The 21,852-nt window shown below is 47.0% G+C and overlaps 1 protein-coding gene across 1 annotated transcript; it reads right to left on the bottom strand.

The window, feature by feature from the left end:
• Positions 1-4,331: 4,331 nt before the first annotated feature.
• On the bottom strand, positions 4,332-9,141 carry LOC135540016 (serine/arginine-rich splicing factor 3-like). The gene is made up of 7 exons (XM_064966310.1): positions 9,033-9,141; positions 8,209-8,273; positions 7,756-7,966; positions 7,179-7,319; positions 5,431-5,469; positions 5,073-5,159; positions 4,332-4,889 (listed from the first exon to the last, which is right to left on the bottom strand). Exons 2-7 carry the CDS (start codon positions 8,213-8,215, stop codon positions 4,862-4,864), a joined length of 513 nt encoding a protein of 170 aa, XP_064822382.1. The 5' UTR covers positions 8,216-8,273; positions 9,033-9,141; the 3' UTR covers positions 4,332-4,861.
• Positions 9,142-21,852: the final 12,711 nt, after the last annotated feature.

Raw genomic sequence — 21,852 nt, 5'->3', positions numbered from 1 at the left:
ATACAATTAGAAATACATGTGGGTCATTCTATGAAAAATTGTGCCTTTTTGAACAGCCAACTTTTACAAATAGTAATTCTTTAAAAAAATGGTTTATCAAATCTTAGTCAGATAATAGTTAACCCCTTAACATTATAAAATCAACATACATTACAGTTTAACATATTTATATTTTTACCACATGACATAAAATGCTTGTGCTGTCTTTTTGGTGTTACCTATATTTTAGATGACAATTCAGGCTTTCTGGAATCTAATTTCTGTTTTTCATTTTCATATATAATCAAAGACAGAAAATGTTAATGATAATATTAAGAAATTGTTTGAATTAGTAATAATGTACTTTAAACATGCATGTGTAAAGTTCTATTGTCTGACACTTTTCCATTTATACTATAGTTTGTGTTGTAACATTAGAAATAGAGGTTGAGTCATCAAAATCGAATGATCATATCCTTCAAATGTTTACTAATGAATATAGCAACAGTTAGGTAGATACAAAAACCAAATTTAAAAACCAATCTCCATTGCTTTCTTGCTACTGACAGCTTCTTTACTAGTAGCCAGTTCACATCTGCCACTTTCACAGTGGCAGATGTGAAAGCCCTGTTCCTTTCTTTGTCAATTACACACGCTGCGCTGTTCATCAGTCTCTTAATTCACAAGACATTTGATACTATTGTCACCCTACAGACTATTGTCTATTTAATCTTGTATTTCTTCTACATCTATTATATATACAGTGTACAGGAGGTTGGTGGCACCTTAATTGGGGAGGACGGGCTTGTCGTAATGGCTGGAGCGGAATGGGTGAAAGGGTATCAAATACATCAAACACATGTTTTACATGTGTTTGATGCCATTCCATTCGCGCCGTGTCAGCCCTTATTATGAGCCGTCCTCCTCTTAGCTGCCTCCATTGACAGAGAGGTCCATCTGTAACGGCTGTCGTCGGTGGAAGAAGGTGAGGACCAAGGTGCAGCGTGGTAAGTGTTCATGATTTTTAATAATAATCCAAATGGAACACTGAATAACAAATCAACAAAGAAACAACTGAAACAGTTCTGTCTGGTGCAGACACACAAAGACTGAAAACAAAGGAACTAAGGTCAGAATGTGACACCATCATTTTTGGCACCCTTGATAAAGATGAGTAAAAATGACTTTATAAAATAAATAATTTAAATACTGAGCTATATTGCATGCAAAAAATATATATTTTATATTAACACAATTGCTCAGAGAAAGAGATTTTGTGTAACATTTAATTAAAAAAACTCAAAAAGATAGGGGTCACAATTATTTGCACCTGTTTCAGTTCTCCAGCACTCTCCCCCTTGCGAGGATAACAACACTGAGCCTTTTTCAAAACTGTTTTATGGGTTTGGAGAACACTTGGGGAGGGATCTTAGACCATTCTTCCATTAAGAATATTTCCAGATACTTGATACCCTTTGTTTATGGAATGCCCTCTTCAATTCAAACCACAGGTTTTCAATGGGGTTCAAATCCGGAAACTGAGGTTGCCATTGCAAAATGTAGATTTTGTGGTTAATTAACTATTTGTTTGTGGATTTTGATGTGTGCTTGGGGTTATTGTCTTGCTGGAAGATCCACTTGCGGCCAAGTGTCAGCCTCCGAGCAGAGGCAACCAGGTTCTTGGTAAAGCTGATGAAAATGTCAAGGTACTTGTCGTTGATGTTGTTGACTTTAAAAAGGGTCACAGAACCAATGGAAGCAAAATAGCCCCCATAACATCAAAGATGTACCACCATATTTTACCACAGGCATATGCTTGTTTTTCAATGCCAAACCCAACACTGGTGTGCGTGGCCAAAGAGCTCAATTTACAGGTTGTCTGACCAAAGCACTGCCTGAAGTTTGGATTGGAACTGGTGCTATGGTCAGATGACATGAAAATAGAGCTCTGGCCAAATAAACACTACATTTTTGTATCTATGATGTACAATGTGTTCTCCATCATTTCAGACTTCCAGGTGGCTATTCTTAAAAATTGAGTTTTTATAAAAATGTATTGCACAAATGACTAGGCCACTTGGTCAAGTTATCATGAATGTTATTATGAATGGGTTAAACACTTACAGCTCCACTAAATTCACATGATTTCGTAACAAAACTCTGAAACATAACTCTTTGCGGACACCCAGAAAGCCTGTAATACACTCCTGCTTTGTAATAATGGAGGGAATTCAACACAATAACTTTGAACGTAACCACCAACTTTATGTATACAGTATATAGCTCTTGGGGATATCATTCAAAAACATGTTAACTTTCACTGCTATGCAGATGACACGCAGCTGTACATTTTGATAAAACATGGTGAAGCCCCAAAATTGCCCTCACTGGAAGCCTGTTTTTCAGACATAAGGAAGAGGATGGCTGCAAACTTTCTACTTTTAAACTTGGACAAAACAGAGATGCTTGTTCTAGGTCCCAAGAAACAAAAATATCTTCTGTTGAATCTGACAATTCATCTTGATGGTTCTACAGTCATCTCAAATAAAACTGTGAAGGACCTCGGCATTACTCTGGACCCTGATCTCACTTTTGACGAACATATCAAGACTGTTTCAAGGACAGCTTTTTTCCATCTACCTAACATTGCAGAAATCAGACATTTTCTGTCCAAAAATTATGCAGAAAATGTATCCATGCTTTTGTCACTTCTAGGTTAGACTCCTGCAATGCTCTACTTTCCGGCTACCCGGATAAAGCACTAAATAAACTTCAGTTAGTGCTAAATGTGGCTGCTAAAATCCTGACTAGAACCCCAAAAATGGATTATATTACTCCAGTGCTAGCCTCCCAACACTGGCTTCCTGTTAAGGCAAGGGCTGATTTCAAGTTGCTAATGCTAACCTACAAAGCATTACATGGGCTTGCTCCTACCTATCTTTCCGAATTGGTCCTGCCGTACATACCTACACGTACTATATGGTCACAAGACGCAGGCCTCCTAATTGTCCCTAGAATTTCTAAGCAAAAAGCTGGAGGCAGGGCTTTCTCCTATAGAGCTCAATTTTTATGGAATGGTCTGCCTACCCATGTGAGAGACGCAGACTCGGTCTCAACCTTTAAGTCTTTATTGAAGACTCATCTCTTCAGTAGGTCCTATGATTGAGTGTCGTCTGGCCCAGGAGTGTGAATGGAAAGGCACTAGAGCAACGAACCGCCCTTGCTGTCTCTGCCTGGCCGGTTCCTCTCTCTCTCAACTGGGATTCTCTGCCTCTAACCCTATTACAGGGGCTGAGTCACTGGCTTACTGGTGCTCTTCCATGCCGCCCCTTGGAGGGGTGCACTCCCCCCCCTCCCCTCAGGTTGTGCCATGGCGGAGATTTTTGTGGGCTATATTCGGCCTTGTCTCAGGATGGTAAGTTGGTGGTCGAAGATGTCCCTCTAGTGGTGTGGGGGCTGTGCTTTGGCAAAATGGGTGGGGTTGTATCCTGGCTGTTTTGCCCTGTCCGGAGGTATCATCGGAGGGGGCCAGTCTCCTGACCCCTCCTCCAGTATTTATGCTGCAGTAGTTTGTGTTGAGGGGCGAGGGTCAGTCTGTTATATCTGGAGTATTTCTCCTGTCTTATCCGGTGTCCTGTGTGAATTTAAGTATGCTCTCTCTAATTCTCTTTCTCTCTCTGAGGACCTGAGCCCTAGGACCACGCCTCAGGACTACCTGGCATGATGACTATTTTGCTGTCCCCAGTCCACCTGGCCGTGCTGCTGCTCCAGTTTCAACTGTTCTGCCTGCGGCTATGGAACCCTGACCTGTTCACCAGACCTGCTGTTTTCAACTCTCTAGAGACAGCGGGAGCTGTAGAGATTGGTTATGAAAAGCAAACTGACATTTACTCCTGAGGTGCTGACCTGTTGCACTCTTGACAACTACTGTGATTATTATTTGACCATGCTGGTCATTTATGAACATTTAAACATCTTGGCCATGTTCTGTTATAATCTCCACCCAGCACAGCCAGAAGAGGACTGGCCACCCCTCATAGCCTGGTTCCTCTCTCGGTTTTGGCCTTTCTAGGGAGTTTTTCCTAGCCACCATGCTTCTAACCGGCATTGCTTGCTGTTTGGGGTTTTAGGCTGGATTTCTATAAAACACTTTTGAGATATCAGCTGATTTAAGATGGGCTTTATAAATACATTTGATATATTATTTATATTCCAGACTTCGGTCCGGAAGCCAATTTCCGTTTTTCTTCTCTCGTTGCTTCAGGATGTCAACATGAGACCACCTTTGAGTTCTGTTTCATATTTTAGAATATATCATTAATGAAAAAACTGCCACACAAGAAATGTAAGAAGCCTTTTTACAACTAGTTTAATTCAGAGAACATAAGTAGTACAAATATCAAGGAAAAGAAAAACAGTGGGCGCCATTATTTGCAAAGACAAACCTTTACCAACAGGAACTGGAAGAATAGTGGAAGTCCTAGAGGTCAATATAAAACATATCGGTATATTAACCGACAATAGGATAGCTGTCCATAGCCTTCCACCACATCCAGACACACTAATCTTGCTGACATGGAATATGACTTGAGCACTAGACTATTAGAATTGTGTGTTTCCGTACTCATGGACAAATAGAGAACGCTTATAATGATTGATGAAATACTGCTTGGGGACAACTACGGTATGTCTTGGCATTAACAGGACTAACAACCATTTTAGTCATGCGTTACACCTGCATACCAACTTATTTACAAAATACAGAGGAATTGGATACCTTACATATCACAGAGAAGCAAAAATGAAACCGCTAAAATATCCGTAAAAAAAAAAAAAGTTAATTCATCTTCTTCGCCGTCAAACTCGACTGCCATGCATTTCCTTACTTTCTCTCCGTAGACCTGGAGCGGCTGCGAGGGGAAAAACAGTTAAGCCAGAATGTTAATATAAACTTCCCCTGGAGCATTCATGCACTCCCTCAGAAAGAGGTTACACCATTGGCCTGCTACTTTTCCTTAAAAGCCACAACTAAAGTGGTTTCACTGTTGCTAGGAGAAGAAATTCTTGCTGTCTGTTAAACCCCCCCTGCTTACCTCCTTGATCGGGAAAATGATCTTGAGGGTTTGTGGTTCCTGTCCCGGGACAAAGATCTCTCCCTCTTCCTGTCTCTGGAGAGAGACCTGCATACAGAAGGAAAAAGAGAATTAACCAAATCAACCTGAATTTTACAGAGGCCCCTGTTGACAATGACAATAGGATCTAATCATTGACAAGTTTGGAAAGCTGTGCTGGGGTGTGGTGTGTTAAGAGATCAAATACTTGTCAGAACCATACACAAGGTTCAAAATTGGGTCCTTCAGTCCATGCTTCCATGAAAAATAATCTGCCTTAATCTTACTTGCCCACAGTACGGCTGTTAACTTTTACAATCCCTTATGGCTGTCAACATACCTGCTTCGGCTGCGGCTGAAGCTCCTCCTACGTGGGGATCTGGGGAGGGGGGGAATAAGAGGATGTTAAAAGCAGAGCATGATACATTGGTGGCCCATTGATTCCAAACCCATCCAACCCCCAAATTACCCTGAAGTAAACCCTACAGTCCCCACCAAAAACTGCCCCTCTGGGGGAACCAAGTTAATGTCTATTACACCCCCCCAAGGGATGGGAATGGGTGACTGCAGATAAGGCATTTGTAATCTGAAATTCAGTCATCGCCTCCCATAAAAGGCCATGGTTAGTTAATACTGCCAGCTGAGTGAATGACAAAAAAATGCTTCGGAAAGAGAAGTGCAATTATACCAAATGGGAAGGGCTAAGAAAATGGAGGGTTGTAACATAATTAATGGTCAAAAATTGGGTAAGAATGCTCTCAATACTGCAGTAAATTCAAGGCTACATATTGAGCACAAGTGCAAAGCACACACAAGATGGGACCACTGCGAACCTAAACCAGGGAAAGCACTGATCAGAAAAGCTCCTTTGAACAATCAGAAAGACCTTCACAGATTAATAATTAATGTTTCTCAAAAATGTCCATTCCCCTTTAAATCAACGGATTACAGTAATGAGGGAGAAATATCAATCCTGTTTGATTCAAATAAAAAAGGATAACCTTTTTTAAAGCAGCTTTCTCTTCACTTTTAAATTTGTAATCAGCAGTGTACTGTATGAAGCAGGTAAAACTTACTAGTCGTTTGGTTTTCAACAAGCTAGAAATGACGAAGGGGAGGTAGACTGTAGGCCGGGTAGGCAGATTTGGCTGAAAAGGACTGGCCAGATGCTGCGAGGTGATTAGTTGGCTGGTGGATGGGGGCTGGCTGTGGATTTTTCCTGCTTTTATTGGTTAGCCGAGGGCTGCTGCTGGTAGGTTGCAGTGTAGACATTTGGGGACGTAAAACGCTGATTGGTCGGGAATGTGAGGAGGGCCGCTGCCGATTGGGTTAAAGTTGGAGGAGGAAGAGGCTGAGAACTGCATGCGCAGGAACCAATGGGCTGGTGCAACCTGACGACTGGCCATGTGACACGACATCAGCCAAGCTGATTGGGGCACGCTGGTCAATGGTCACATGATGCTGAAAGAGGACTAGTTGACTGACTCAGAGGGTGGTGAGAAGAGGCATGGTGATGACTCTGTAACGGGGTTCATTTTTATTAATATAAATGGTCAATAAAAAAAGCAACCTCAAATTGTAACAAAAACAACCAACCTAAGCATCATTAAGCTTCCCTCCCACCCGATTCATAGTGAGGTACTGGTTTGAAATATGAATCACCTACTTCCAAAACACGTTCAGTGCTTCAGGTAACAGTGAAAAGCTTGCAAGCCAAATTTAGAGAAAATGTGGTAGAGAAAACGCAAATGTACTTATCACTTAAACTTGGCATACAAATCAGCACACTTCATTTCACACTACCCACCCCCTGGATCTAAAGTACCCCGGAAGTCATTAAACAATGATAATGAAGATGAACTGCATGCCTTCAGCACCACATTACACTAACCACTGTAGACTACCATGGAAAAGGGGTTATCAAACACTCAGTGCTAAACTATCAATATGGTGCAGTGAAACAGGAGATGCAGTTTGGAAAGAGGACACAGGAACAAAACAAGTAGATTAACTAGTAAAAGGGACAGAAAGGGATTAGTAGTCTGTTGGGCATTGCAATCACAAAGCCCTGTATGGGAGATGGGTTACCTGCGCCTGGCGGGCGGGCTACCACGACGCCCACGATGGTCATCTCGTGGACGTCGGCTCCACGATGGAGGAGGACCCCGGTTGCGGGTGCGTTTCTCACCATTGGACAGCTCCACTCGCACACGGGAACCACTTAATGTCCTGTGCAGAGCAATACAGTGTTACCGCAGAGCATGCTGTTAAACAGTCACCAAAACATTATGGCATGCATGGCCTTGTTTCACCCCCTTTCAGGAAGTTAAATGGAGGCAAGTGGCAACAAAAATGAATAGGCAGTCCTTCCAAATATCAGAGTGGAAACAAATATCTCCAAGCAAACTATGCTTTGTCATTAAGTTATTTTATACCAGAGTATAAAGCACATGTGGATCATTTGAATTCATATGGACAAACCAGAAAAGCTACTTCAAACAGTTCTGGAACACACCTCTGAAATTATCTACATTTATTTTGTCAAACTATCAAGTGTATTGGCATGCAAATGATGCAAGGAACAAAAACTTGAAAAATGACCTCAATTTCCTGATTCTATCATTCAGTTATTTTTACACCAGAGGAACTTGTTCTTAGGTTTTACCTTCCATCAAGTTCTCTCACTGCGTCGGTTGCATCCCTTGGATCTTCAAATTCCACAAAAGCAAAGCCTGGGGGGTTCCTAGCTACCCAGACACTGCGAAGTGGCCCATAATAGCCGAATGACCGCTCCAGCTCTGTCTTATTGCCATTGTTCCCCAGGTTTCCCACGTAGACCTTGCAGTCGAGAGGGCAATCTCGATGCATGGCTGGATCTTAAAAAAAAAAAAAATATTAAACAGGATGTATGTTTTGCTTTCTAGGAATCATTATTCAAAAGGCAGGCTATCAGCAAATTTACTTAACTTTAAAGGCATGCACCTGTAAAAAGAACCTGGGGCTCAATTGCATTCAGATAGACGTGAACCAGAAAAGCTACTTCAAGCAGTTCTGGAACACACACCTCTAATTATGTGAATTGTATTGGCATGCAAGGAACAAAAATGTAAGTAATTACCTCCCATTTCAACAGGCCTCAATTTTCAAAACAAAAATTGATACTCCGCAAACGTGAATGAGAAACTGAAAGAAGATTTGTCCATTTAGATTTTCATGTCGTACACATTTTCCACACAACAACAATGTATATTCAAGTAGGCCAATAGTCTGTTCATAACACTTATATAAAAATGGTCCTCCACATACAACTAAACCCACATTCAAACAGCCAGGTGTGTTTATAACAATCAAGCAGATGTGTATCATTATGGTTGCATTTGAGGTAGGCAACAATAGAGCATAAATAAAGCCAGTGGTGTGGAAATGCATAGCACATGGAAATGCATTGCGGGATTTCTTATTTCCGTGAAATTGCTAATTGGTCCTGCAATAACAAACTATAATAACAGGGTAAAACTACTAACTAACGTTAGTAAACGTCAATCACACCTCCAGCCTTTGTTCACATACGTTACTACGCAAAATGGAAGAAGGGGCCTTGCTGAGATAACCATAACCCTCAACATTTGCTGGCTCCCTCCCCAGTCCCTGTACTGACTAGTTTGCACCACCATTTGCACATGCCATGGTTACGTGTGAGAGAGTATAATTGCATAGAGTACAATTGCAAATGAACTGCAACATAATCAGTTACTTGCTGCGATACAGTTGGGTCTTGCCATTTCAGCTACTCGTTAGCTAACGTTAGCTACCTGAGAAACAAATGGCTAACTAGGGACAGCTAGCTAATATGAATACAAGAGAAAGTTCGAATAAATATCAAAGAAACAATATTAACTGCTAAATATAATACATTTTGTATTATTTAGAGGTGTTATTTACCGTAACGTATTTTAAAACAAACACTGATAGTCGATTCGTTTCCTGTCCTTCTTCGAACCGCCTGTCTGTATCTGCAAGCTACAATAAAATGGAGACCGGAAATCTTTATGGATCGTGTGTACCATCTATCCGTCTTACGTAACTGACGGATATGACCTACTGATCAACTTTTTGACGTCAATCCCTCTGCCTCCCTTCACATTTTCGTTAATATCGTCTGTGGATATGGATTTTGGGACGATGGGATATGTTGACTGACGGTATTGGTTCCACCCTGAGCTGTATGGGGTTTCCACTAGTTTTCACAGCGTTTTAGTCTTAATTTAAGGTTAGGCATAATGTTAGCAGTTTGGTAAACGTTAAATTTAGGTTTAAATTAACATTTTAAGAAGATAAATTGTAGAAATATGCAGGGTTTATGACTTTGTGGCTGTGGTAACTAGTGATTACCCCTGCATGGCCTTCTTCCCCATTGTTTTGTTCGCTTTCTCTGGTGAGATACATCCAGCCTCTTGCGAATTAAAGGACATTTACGAACCCAGAGAGACTAAATAAATTATTTTGCATTGTGGTAACCTCTCATGGTTCTTCATCAATAGTTGTTTAGTAGCTCGAAAATGTTGGAAACATTAACTTACTTGAACATGCTGTAGGTCATGTAACTTTGTTACATGCAATATGTTTTGTGGACTCCACCTGACAGATGTTGCTCTCCGCTTTTGTGATGAAACCAAGTTGTTAAATTTATTCTGCCACTCTTCTTACTATTTCGGCCTTAGGCCTATACAGTGGGGCAAAAAGGTATTTAGTCAGCCACCAATTGTGCAAGTTCTCCCACTTAAAAGATGAGAGAGGCCTGTAATTCTCATCATAGGTACACTTCAACTATGACAGACAAAATGAGAAAAAAAATCCAGAAAATCACATTGTAGGATTTTTAATGAATTTATTTGCAAATTATGGTAGAAAATAAGTATTTGGTCAATGTTTTCTTCAACGTCATTTTGCTTACTGGGACTATTCCTCTAGGGGTGGCATTTTTTAGTTTTTGTTGCCAGGGCTGGCCCTTAGGGGACACCATCACTCAACACACCCTGTAACACTAAAGACAAATCTCGTACACCCAAATACTTCTCTGCAGCTGCCACCAGAACATCTATTTTCCTTGATTTACGTCCAATGTAATATCCACTGTGGTAGTACAGATGAAGACTGAGCTGGAATATCGCAAGCTATTGAATAAAATTCCATATTGTATTCTGTCTCTGTTGTCATTCCTGTACTTGATTGAACCTGGTAACCTTACCATATGCAAACATTTGGTGGCAACGGAAAAGGGAAGGCAAACAACTTATTGACTAAGTTATTTTTTAAAATTAGGTTAATGTGGACCCAGTGACTCAGACTTGAGCACTTAGACCAGAACGTGAGCACTGGGACTTGGACTTGAGTTACAGTGACTCGTTACTTGGACTTGGACTGGAGCACAAGAGACTTGGGGCTCAACTCGGACCCAAGGTATAGTCACTTGACTACATCTCTGGTGGAGTGTACCTCCGACTACATTGAGCCGGTATCAGTTGATGCATGTAAAAATGTCAAATGTTTTTATGTGTACCTTGTACCTGTATTTGGGTGCTTCAATCTGTAGTTTTTGTTAACTTCAATCCTCTGATTTCCAATGGAGTATGAAGTTAGGAACTTCAAACATGCACTACCACTCAATACTTTTATAAATATCAATTATTTAACGCTTACTGTGTACCTTTGCTTGTCCTGATTACTATAGTTGTCCGTGGGAGTTGGAATCCAAAAAATAAACAAATATGCCGTGCAATGACAGGACTGCTCCGTTAACAAACAACGGCTCCCTTGGCAGGGGTGGCGTAAATTATATTTCTATCAAAAACTACAGATTGCAGTAGAAAAGAACAGAGTTACACAGGACAAACAAAGGTACAAGGTATGTATTAAAGAATAGACATTTTTACAAGTATCGACTGATGCCGACTAAGGCTGGGAATTGCCAGGGACCTCAAGACATGATATTACATTTACATTACATTTAAGTCATTTATCAGACGCTCTTATCCAGAGCGACTTACAAATTGGTGAATTCACCTTCTGACATCCAGTGGAACAGCCACTTTACAATAGTGCATCGATACTTAGGTGCTTTACAATTACCACGATACTTAGGTGCTGATACAGTATGTATTGCGATTCGTTACATCGATGTTATTGCGTTCCAAACATATTGCTCACTATGTCAGCTGTAGGAGAGAGCATTTGAAAATTAGTTTTGATCAGTCATGGAAATAAAAGTGCTAAAGACATGTTGACTCGCTATTTAAAAATAAGATGGAGAGCAAGTTATAGGATGAAAAAACATGTTGGGAGACTATTTAAAAAGAAAAAGCTACAGGATAAAAAATACCAGAGCTTGGGCGCAAGTACAGCCGGCTAGCGCTAGCAAAAGCTACCTTGTAAATGGATACTTGGAGTTAGGTCTGTGGCAGTCATGAAATTTTGTCGGACGGTTATTGTCAAGCAAATAACTGCCTATCTCACGTAATTTACTGTTAATGAACATAAACTCGTTGAGCATCTCCTGGCTTCCACGCATAGACTACAAGCCACTGTTGCTGTAATGGGTGCGTGTCGGTGGCAGGGAAGTCAGGCGCAGGAAAACGAACTTGGTAAAAATGGAGTCATTTAATAAGTGCTCATACAACTCCAAAAACCAAAATATACAAAAATAACATAAGTGGGTACAAAACCCGTCACATGACTTGCACAAACATACAATAAAACCACCTCAAACAAAACATGAGGGGAAACAGAGGGTTAAATACACAACAAAATGGGATTGGAACATGTGAAGGAAGACAAGACAAAACCAATGGAAAATGAAAAATGGATCAACGGAGAAGGCACCTGCCGGCCCGAACAAGGAGAGGGACCGACTATGGAAGTCGGATGGACCGACCTCGGCGACGACCCGGAGGGCAAGGCGCAGAGCGATACGGATGGAGACGGTGTAAATCTCGCAGCATAGACGGATCCAACACGTCCTCCACTGGAACTCAGCATCTCTCCTCCGGACCATACCCCTCTCAGTCCACGAGGTACTGAAGGCCCCTCGCCCGACGTCTCGAATCCAGTATGGAACGAACGGAGTACGCCGGGGGCCCCTCGATGTCCAGAGGGGGTGGAGGATACTCCCATACCTCAGACTCCTGGAGTGGGCCAGCCACCACTGGCCGGAGGAGAGACACATGGAACAGGGGGTTAATGCGGTAATCGGGGGAAAGCATACCTAGTAACATACCTAGTTCACTCTCCTCAGGACTTCAAATGGCCCCACAAACCGCGGACCCAGCTTCCGACAGGGCAGGCGGAGGGGCAAGTTTTGGGTCGAGAGCCAGACCCGGGCCCACCTCACTGTGGTGACGGTCTGCGCCCACTTTCTGGTGCAGTACGGGCGTGCTGTAGGTGGACATGGGCGGCCTCCCATGTTTCCTCCGTGTGCCGGAACAAGTCGTCCACCGCAGGAGCCTCGGTCTGACTCTGATGCCAAGGTGCCAGAACTGGCTGATACCCCAATACACACTGGAAGGGAGAAAGGTTAGTGGAGGAGTGGAAGAGCGAGTTCTGGGCCATCTCTGCCCAGGGCACGAACGCTGCCCACTCCTCTGGCCGGTCCTGACAATAAGACCTCAGAAACCTACCCACATCCTGATTAACTCTCCACCTGGCAGTTACTCTTGAGGTGAAAACCTGAGGGAAGGTTGACCGAGACCCCCCAGACGTTCCATGAACGCCCTCCAGACCCTCAACGTGAACTAAGGACCCCGATCAGACACTATATCCTCAGGCACCCCGTAGTGCCAGAAGACGTGTGTAAATAGAGCCTCCGCAGTCTGTAGGGCCGTAGGGAGACCGGGCAACGGGAGGAGATGACAGGACTTAGAAAAACGATCCACGGGCCTCCCGGGTTGCGCAGTGGTTAAGGGCGCTGTACTGCAGCACCAGCTGTGCCATCAGAGACTCTGGGTTTGCGCCCAGGCTCTGTTGTAATCGGCCGCGACCGGGAGGTCCGTGGGGTGACGCACAATTGGCCTAGCGTCGTCCGGGTTAGGGAGGGCTTGGCCGGTAGGGATATCCTTGTCTCATCGCGCACCAGCGACTCCTGTGGCGGGCCGGGCGCAGTGCGCGCTAACCAAGTTTGCCAGGTGCACGGTGTTTCCTCCGACACATTGGTGCGGCTGGCTTCCGGGTTGGATGTGTGCTATGTTAAGAAGCAGTGCGGCTTGGTTGGGTTGTGTATCGGAGGACGCATTACTTTCAACCTTCGTCTCTCCCGAGCCCGTACGGGAGTTGTAGCGATGAGACAAGATAGTAGCTTCTAAAAACAATTGGATACCACGAAATTGGGGAGAAAAAAGGGGAGGATCAGTCAGGAAATTCACCAATAGGTGTGACCATGGCCGTTGTGGAACAGGTAAGGGTTGTAACTAACCTCTGGGCAGGTGTCTAGGAGCCTTGCACTGGGCGCACACCGAGCAGGGGGAAACATAAACCCTCACGTCCTTAGCTAAAGTGGGCCACCAGTACTTCCCACTAAGACAGCGTCCGACCGATACCAGGATGACCAGAGGAAGGTGATGTATGGGCCCAATAGATCAGCCGGTCTCGGACAGCAGACAGAACGTACAGATGCCCAGCCGGACACTGGAGGGGAGCGGGCTCTGTACGCAACGCCTGCTCAATGTCCGCGTCCAGCTCCCACACTACCGGTGCCACCAGGCTAGAGACCGGGAGTATGGGAGTGGGATCCATGGGCCGCTCCTCTGTGTCATACAGCCAGGACATTGCGTCTGCCTTAACGTTCTGAGAACCTGGTCGGTAGGAAAGGGTAAACACAAAACGGGTGAAAAACATGGCCCACCATGCCTGGCGAGGGTTCAGTCTCCTCGCCGCTCGGGTGTACTCCAGATTGCGGTGGTCAGTCCAGATGAGAAAAGGGTGTTTAGCCCCCTCAAGCCAATGTCTCCACCCCTTCAAGACTTTGACGACAGCCAACAGCTCCCGGTCCCCCACAATATAGATTCGCTCCGCCGAGCTGAGTTTCTTCGAAAAGAAGGCACAGGGGCGGAGCTTAGGTGGAGTACCCGAGCTCTGAGAGAGCACCGCTCCTATCCCAGCCTCAGACGCGTCCACCTCCACCTCCACTATGAACGCCAAAGAGGGATCCGGATGGGCCAACACGGGAGCCGAGGTAAACAGAGCCCTCAGGTGACTAAAAGCCCTGTCCGCCTCAGCTGACCACTGCAAGTGTACCGGGCCAACCTTCAGCAGTGAGGTAATGGGAGCCGCCACCTGACCAAAACCCTGGATAAACCTCCTGTAGTAGTTGGCAAACCCTAAGAACCGCTGCACCTCCTGTATTGTGGTGGGAGTCAGCCAATTACGCAAGGCTGCAATGCGATCACTCTCCACTTCCACCCCTGAAGTGGAAATGCGATACCCTAGGAAGGAGACGGACTGTTGGAAGAACAGGCATTTCTCAGCCTTGACGTACAGGTCATGCTCCAACAGGCGACCAAGCACTCTGCGCACCAGGGACACATGCTCAGCGAATGTAGTAGAGTATATCAAAATGTCATCAATATACACCACTACACCCTGCCCGTGCAGGTCCCTGAACATATTGTATACAAAGGCTTGGAAGACTGATGGCGCATTCATCAACCCGTACGGCATGACGGGGCGGCAGGGTAGCCTAGTGGTTAGAGTGTTGGACTAGTAACCGAAAGGTTGCAAGTTCAAATCACTGAGCTGACAAGGTACAAATCTGTCGTTCTGCCCTTGAACAGGCAGTTAACCCACTGTTCCTAGGCAGTCATTGAAAATAAGAATTTGTTCTTAACTGACTTGCCTAGTTAAATAAAGGTACAATAAAAATATAAAATGATGAGGTACTCATAGTGCCCAGAGGTGGTACTGAAAGTCGTCTCCCTCTCGGATACACACCAGGTTGTAAGCGCTCCTGAGATCTAGTTTGGTGAAGAAGCGCTCCCCGTGCATTGACTCTATCGCTGTGGCTGTGAGTGGTAGTGGGTAGCTATACCTCACAGTGATCTGATTCAGATCCCAATAGTCAATACACAGGCGTAGAACTCCCTCCTTCTTCTTCACAAAAAAAGAAACTTGAGGAGGCGGGTGAAGTGGAAGACCGAATGTACCCCTGACGCAGGGATTCGGAGACATATGTTTCCATAGCCTCCGTCACCGCCTGTGAGAGCGGATACACGTGACTCCTGGGTAGTGCAGCGTCTACCAGGAGATCTATCGCACAATCACCTCGTCAATGAGGTGGTATTTGAGGCACCTTCTTTTTGGAGCAGGCGAGAGCCAAATCGGCATATTCAGGGGGAATGCACACGGTGGAGACCTGGTCTGGACTTTCCAACGTAGTAACACCTACGGAAACCCCTAAATACCTACCTGAGCACTGTCGTGACCACCCCATGAGAGCCCTCTGTGGCCAAGAAACAGTGGGGCTATGACAAGCTAACCAGGGTAGGCCCAGCACCACGGGAAACGCAGGAGAGTCAATAAGGAAGAGACTAATTGTTATGAACTGAGTGAAGACCCAAAAGCGGTTTTAACAGAAAACAGAGTTCTTTAATGAAAATACAGGAATGGCATAAATCCTCTTCCACGTTGTCAGCGGAACAAAAGAACGTTAGTATAGTGCAGGATGCTCCTGCCAGGCAGACTCCGACAGGACAGGACAAGGTGGAAGCAAACGAGACGACAGCTTGCTTCTGGCATCAAAAAACACAAACAAGAATCAGACACTGAAAGTAGCAGGAACAGAGAAAGAAATAGAGACCTAATCAGAGGGGAAGAGAGAACAGGTGGGGAAAGAGAGAATGAGCTAGTTAGGGGAAATGTAGAACAGCTGAAGGATGAGAGACAGAGAAGGTAACCTAAAAAGACCAGCAGAGAGAGAGAATGAAGAGAAAGGACAGGAACAGACATAACAAGACATGACAGTACCCCCCCACTCACCGAGCGCCTCCTGGCGCACTCGAGGAGGAAACCTGGCGGCAACGGAGGAAATCATCGATCAGCGAACGGTCCAGCACGTCCCGAGAGGGAACCCAACTCCTCTCCTCAGGACCGTACCCCTCCCAATCCACTAGGTACTGATGACCACGGCCCCGAGGGCGCATGTCCAAAATCTTACGAACCCTGTAGATGGGTGCGCCCTCGACAAGGATGGGGGGAGGGACGAGCGGGGCGCGAAGAACGGGCTTAACACAGGAGACATGGAAGACCGGGTGAACGCGACGAAGATAGCGCGGAGAAGAAGTCGCACTGCGACAGGATTAATGACCTGGGAAATACGGAACGGACCAATGAACCGCGGGGCCAACTTGCGAGAAGCTGTCTTAAGGGGAAGGTTCTGAGTGGAGAGCCATACTCTCTGACCGCAACAATATCTAGGACTCTTGGTCCTACGCTTATTAGCGGCCCTCACAGTCTGCGCCCTATTACGGCAAAGTGCCGACCTGACCCCCTTCCAGGTGCGCTCGCAACGCTGGACAAAAGCCTGAGCGGAGGGGACGCAGGACTCGGCGAGCTGAGATGAGAACAGCGGAGGCTGGTACCCGAGGCTACACTGAAAAGGGGATAGACCGGTAGCAGACGAGGGAAGCGAGTTGTGGGCGTACTCTGCCCAGGGGAGCTGTTCTGACCAAGACGCAGGGTTACGAAAAGAAAGACTGCGTAAAATGCGACCAACAGTCTGATTGGCCCGTTCGGCTTGACCGTTAGACTGGGGATGAAAGCCGGACGAGAGACTGACGGAAGCCCCAATCAAACGGCAAAACTCCCTCCAAAATTGAGACGTGAACTGCGGGCCTCTGTCGGAAACGACGTCAGACGGAAGGCCATGAATTCGGAAAACATTCTCGATAATGATCTGAGCCGTCTCCTTAGCAGAAGGGAGCTTATCGAGAGGAATGAAATGAGCCGCCTTAGAGAATCTATCGACAACCGTAAGAATAACTGTCTTCCCCGCTGATGAAGGCAGTCCGGTGATAAAATCTAAAGCGATGTGAGACCACGGTCGAGAGGGAATGGGAAGCGGTCTGAGACGGCCGGCAGGAGGAGAGTTCCCAGATTTAGTCTGCGCGCAGACCGAACAAGCGGCGACAAATCGACGCGCGTCACGTTCCCGAGTGGGCCACCAGAAACGCTGGCGAATGGAAGCGAGCGTACCCCCGAACGCCGGGGTGGCCGGCTAACTTGGCAGAGTGGGCCCACTGAAGAACGGCCGGACGAGTAGGAACGGGAACGAACAGAAGGTTCCTAGGACAAGCTCGCGGCGACGGAGTGTGAGCGAGTGCTTGCTTTACCTGCCTCTCAATTCCCCAGACAGTCAACCCGACAACACGCCCCTCAGGGAGAATCCCATCGGGGTCGGTGGAGACCTCAGAAGAACTGAAGAGACGAGATAAAGCATCAGGTTTGGTGTTTTTTGAGCCCGGACGATAAGAAATAACAAACTCGAAACGAGCGAAAAACAGAGCCCAACGAGCCTGACGCGCATTAAGTCGTTTGGCTGAACGGATGTACTCAAGGTTCCTATGGTCAGTCCAAACGACAAAAGGAACGGTCGCCCCTCCAACCACTGTCGCCATTCGCCTAGGGCTAAGCGGATGGCGAGCAGTTCGCGATTACCAACATCATAGTTACGTTCTGACGGCGATAAGCGATGAGAGAAAACGCGCAAGGATGGACCTTGCCGTCAGAGAGAGAGCGCTGAGAAAGAATGGCTCCCACGCCCACCTCTGACGCGTCAACCTCAACAACAAACTGTCTAGAGATGTCAGGTGTAACAAGAATAGGTGCGGATGTAAAACGATTCTTAAGAAGATCAAAAGCTCCCTGGGCGGAAACGGACCACTTAAAGCACGTCTTAACAGAAGTAAGGGCTGTGAGAGGAGCTGCCACCTGACCGAAATTACGGATGAAACGACGGTAGAAATTAGCGAAGCCCAGAAAGCGCTGCAGCTCGACGCGTGACTTAGGAACGGGCCAATCAATGACAGCCTGGACCTTAGCGGGATCCATCTTAATGCCCTCAGCGGAAATAACGGAACCGAGAAAAGGGACAGAGGCGGCATGAAAAGTGCACTTCTCAGCCTTCACATAAAGACAGTTCTCCAAAAGGCGCTGGAGGACGCGTCGCACGTGCTGAACATGAATCGAGAGAGACGGTGAAAAAATCAGGATATCGTCCATGTAAACGAAAACAAAAATGTTCAGCATGTCTCTCAGGACGTCGTTAACTAGTGCCTGAAAGACAGCTGGAGCGTTAACGAGGCCGAAAGGAAGAACCCGGTATTCAAAGTGCCCTAACGGAGTGTTAAACGCCGTCTTCCACTCGTCCCCTTCCCTGATGCGCACGAGATGGTAGGCGTTACGAAGGTCCAATTTGGTGAAAAACCTGGCTCCCTGCAGGATCTCGAAGGCTGAAGACATAAGAGGAAGCGGATAACGATTCTTAACTGTTATGTCATTCAGCCCTCGATAATCCACGCATGGGCGCAGGGACCCGTCCTTCTTCTGAACAAAAAAACCCCAGCTCCGGCGGGGGAGGAGGAGGAGACTATGGTACCGGCGTCGAGCGAAACCGACAAATAATCCTCGAGAGCCTTACGTTCGGGAGCCGACAGAGAGTATAATCTACCCCGGGGGAGTAGTTCCCGGAAGGAGATCAATACTACAGTCATACGACCGGTGTGGAGGGAGAGAAGTGGCCTTGGAACGACTGAACACCGTGCGCAGATCGTGATACTCCTCCGGCACCCCTGTCAAATCGCCAGGCTCCTCCTGTGAAGAAGAGACAGAGGAAACAGGAGGGATAGCAGACATTAAACAGGTTACATGACAAGAAACATTCCAGGATAGGATAGTATTACTAGACCAATTAATAGAAGGGTTATGGCGCACTAGCCAGGGATGACCCAAAACAACAGGTGTAAAAGGTGAACGAAAAATTAAAAAAGAAATGGTTTCGCTATGATTACCAGAGACAGTGAGGGTTAAAGGCAGCGTCTCACGCTGAATCTTGGGGAGAGAACTACCATCTAAAGCGAACAAGGCCCTGGGCTCCCCTAACTGTCTGAGAGGAATGTCATGTTCCCGAGCCCAGGTCTCGTCCATAAAACAGCCCTCCGCCCCAGAGTCTATCAAGGCACTGCAGGAAGCAGATGAACTGGGCCAGCGGAGATGGACCGGAAAGGTAGTGCGTGATCCAGAAGGAGAGGCCTGAGTAGTTGCGCTCACCAGTAGCCCTCCTCTTACTGATGAGCTCTGGCTTTTACTGGACATGAGGTGACAAAATGACCAGCGGAGCCGCAGTAGAGACAGAGGCGACAGGTGATTCTCCGTTCCCTCTCCTTGGCCGAGATGCGAATACCCCCAGCTGCATAGGCTCAGCATCCGAGCCGGCGGAGGAGGGTGGCAGTGATGCGGCAGGTGGCAGTGATGTGGAGAGGGGAGCAACGGAGAACGTGAGCTCCTTTCCACGAGCTCGGCGACGAAGATCAAACCGTCGCTCTATGCGAATAGCGAGAGCTATTAAGGAGTCCAGACTGGAAGGAACCTCCCGGGAGAGGATCTCATCCTTAACCTCGACGTGGAGACCCTCCAGAAAACGAGCGAGCAAAGCCGGCTCGTTCCAGTCACTAGAGGCGGCGAGAGTGCGAAACTCAATAGAATAATCCGTTATGGATCTATTCCCCTGACATAGGGAAGACAGGGCCCTGGAAGCCTCCTCGCCAAAAACAGAACGGTCAAAAACCCGTATCATCTCCTCCTTAAAGTCCTGATACTGGTTAATACACTCAGCCCTCGCCTCCCAGACTGCCGTGCCCCACTCACGTGCCCGTCCGGTAAGGAGAGAAATGACGTAGGCGATGCGGGCTGCGCTCCTGGAGTAAGTGTTGGGCTGGAGAGAGAACACCACATCACACTGAGTGAGGAATGAGCGGCACTCAGTGGGCTCCCCCAGAGTAACACGGCGGGTTGTTGATCCTGGGCTCCGGAGACTCGGAAACCCTGGAAGTGGGCGGTGGATCGAGGAGGAGTTGGTGAACCTGTCTTGTGAGGTCGGAGACTTGGACGGCCAGGGTCTCAACGGCATGTTGAGCAGCAGACAATTCCTCCTCGTGTCTGCCTAGCATCGCTCCCTGGATCTCGACGGCGGAGTGAAAAGGGTCCGGAGCCGCTGGGTCCATTCTTGGTCTGATTCTTCTGTTATGAACTTGAGTGAAGACCCAAAAGCGGTTTTAACAGAAAACAGAGTTCTTTAATGAAAATACAGGAATGGCATAAATCCTCTTCCACGTTGTCAGCGGAACAAAAGAACGTTAGTATAGTGCAGGATGCTCCTGCCAGGCAGACTCCGACAGGACAGGACAAGGTGGAAGCAAACGAGACGACAGCTTGCTTCTGGCATCAAAAAACACAAACAAGAATCAGACACTGAAAGTAGCAGGAACAGAGAAAGAAATAGAGACCTAATCAGAGGGGGAAGAGAGAACAGGTGGGGAAAGAGAGAATGAGCTAGTTAGGGGAAATGTAGAACAGCTGAAGGATGAGAGACAGAGAAGGTAACCTAAAAGACCAGCAGAGAGAGAGAATGAAGAGAAAGGACAGGAACAGACATAACAAGACATGACACTAATTCTCTCCGTATGACCCCCTGCGTCATCATGCCCAACGGCGCAGTGACCTCCCCTAATTAACCCTGACCCTAATGTTCGTCTATCTAAGGCGTGAACTGGGAAGGGCACATCCACATCCTAAACTTTATGCTAAAGCACTATCAATAAAATTCCCAGCCGCGCCTGACTCGACGAGCGCCTTATGCTGGGAATGCGGAGAAAAATTCAGGGAACATAACAGACACAAACATATGTACAACAGAGGGCTCTGGGTGAGAATGGTTCCGGCTCACCTGGGCTGACGCCAGAGCGCCCTGCCTGCTACCTCAATTCCCAGAGGAACCAACCTGGCACCGACCGGAAGTGTGACCTCTGCGGCTACAGATGGTGCCCGAGCGGGGATGCCTTCCAGTCACCCTGTGCACCGCCCCTCTCAGCTCCATGGAGAGGGGGTGCGGGAGGATGGAACCACCAGACCCCGATCTGAACGTCCGCGAGTAGCCAGCAGGTTGTCCAGCCGAATGGACAGGTCCACCAGCTGATCAAATGTGACGGTGGTGTCTCTGCAGGCCAGCTCCCGACGGACGTCATCGCGCAGACTGCAACAATAATGGTCGATCAAGGCCCTGTTGTTCCATCCCGCGCCGGCAGCCAGGGTCCTAAACTCCTGGGCGCTTCTCATCTCCTGCCTCAGATGATAGAGGCGCTCACCCGCCACTCTACCCTCAGGCGGGTGGTCGAAGACTGCCCGGAAACAACGGATGAACTCCTCAAACTGGTCCAACGCCGCATCTCCCTCTCTCCACACTGCGTTGGCCCACTCCAGGGCTCTCCCGGTGAGATGAGGGCGAGGGCTAACACCCTCTCACGGTCCGATGGAGCTGGGTGGACCGTGGCCAGGTTTAATTGAAGGAGGAACCCCTGACAGTTGGCAGCCCTCCCGTCGTACTCCTGTTGCAAAGAGAGACGGATCCCGCTGGGTTCAGGCGGGAAAGGGGCGCTCAGGGGAGACCCCAGTAGTGCTGATGGATGCGGTGGAAGAACTCCTGTCTCTCCCAGCGGCCCATTGT

Source organism: Oncorhynchus masou, chromosome 5 (assembly GCF_036934945.1).
Source record: "Oncorhynchus masou masou isolate Uvic2021 chromosome 5, UVic_Omas_1.1, whole genome shotgun sequence".
Lineage (NCBI taxonomy): Eukaryota > Metazoa > Chordata > Actinopteri > Salmoniformes > Salmonidae > Oncorhynchus > Oncorhynchus masou.
The sequence above is the reverse complement of the archived record's forward strand: the minus strand, read 5'-3'. Positions and strand labels throughout refer to the sequence as shown.

Excerpts from the sequence above, each read along its gene's own strand:
- LOC135540016 (XM_064966310.1), bottom strand. Across the intron at positions 5,470-7,178 it reads AGCCCGCCCGCCAGGCGCAG|ATCCCCACGTAGGAGGAGCT; the intron begins GTAACCCATCTC and ends CCCCCTCCCCAG. Across the intron at positions 4,890-5,072 it reads TCATTTTCCCGATCAAGGAG|CCGCTCCAGGTCTACGGAGA; the intron begins GTAAGCAGGGGG and ends TTCCCCTCGCAG.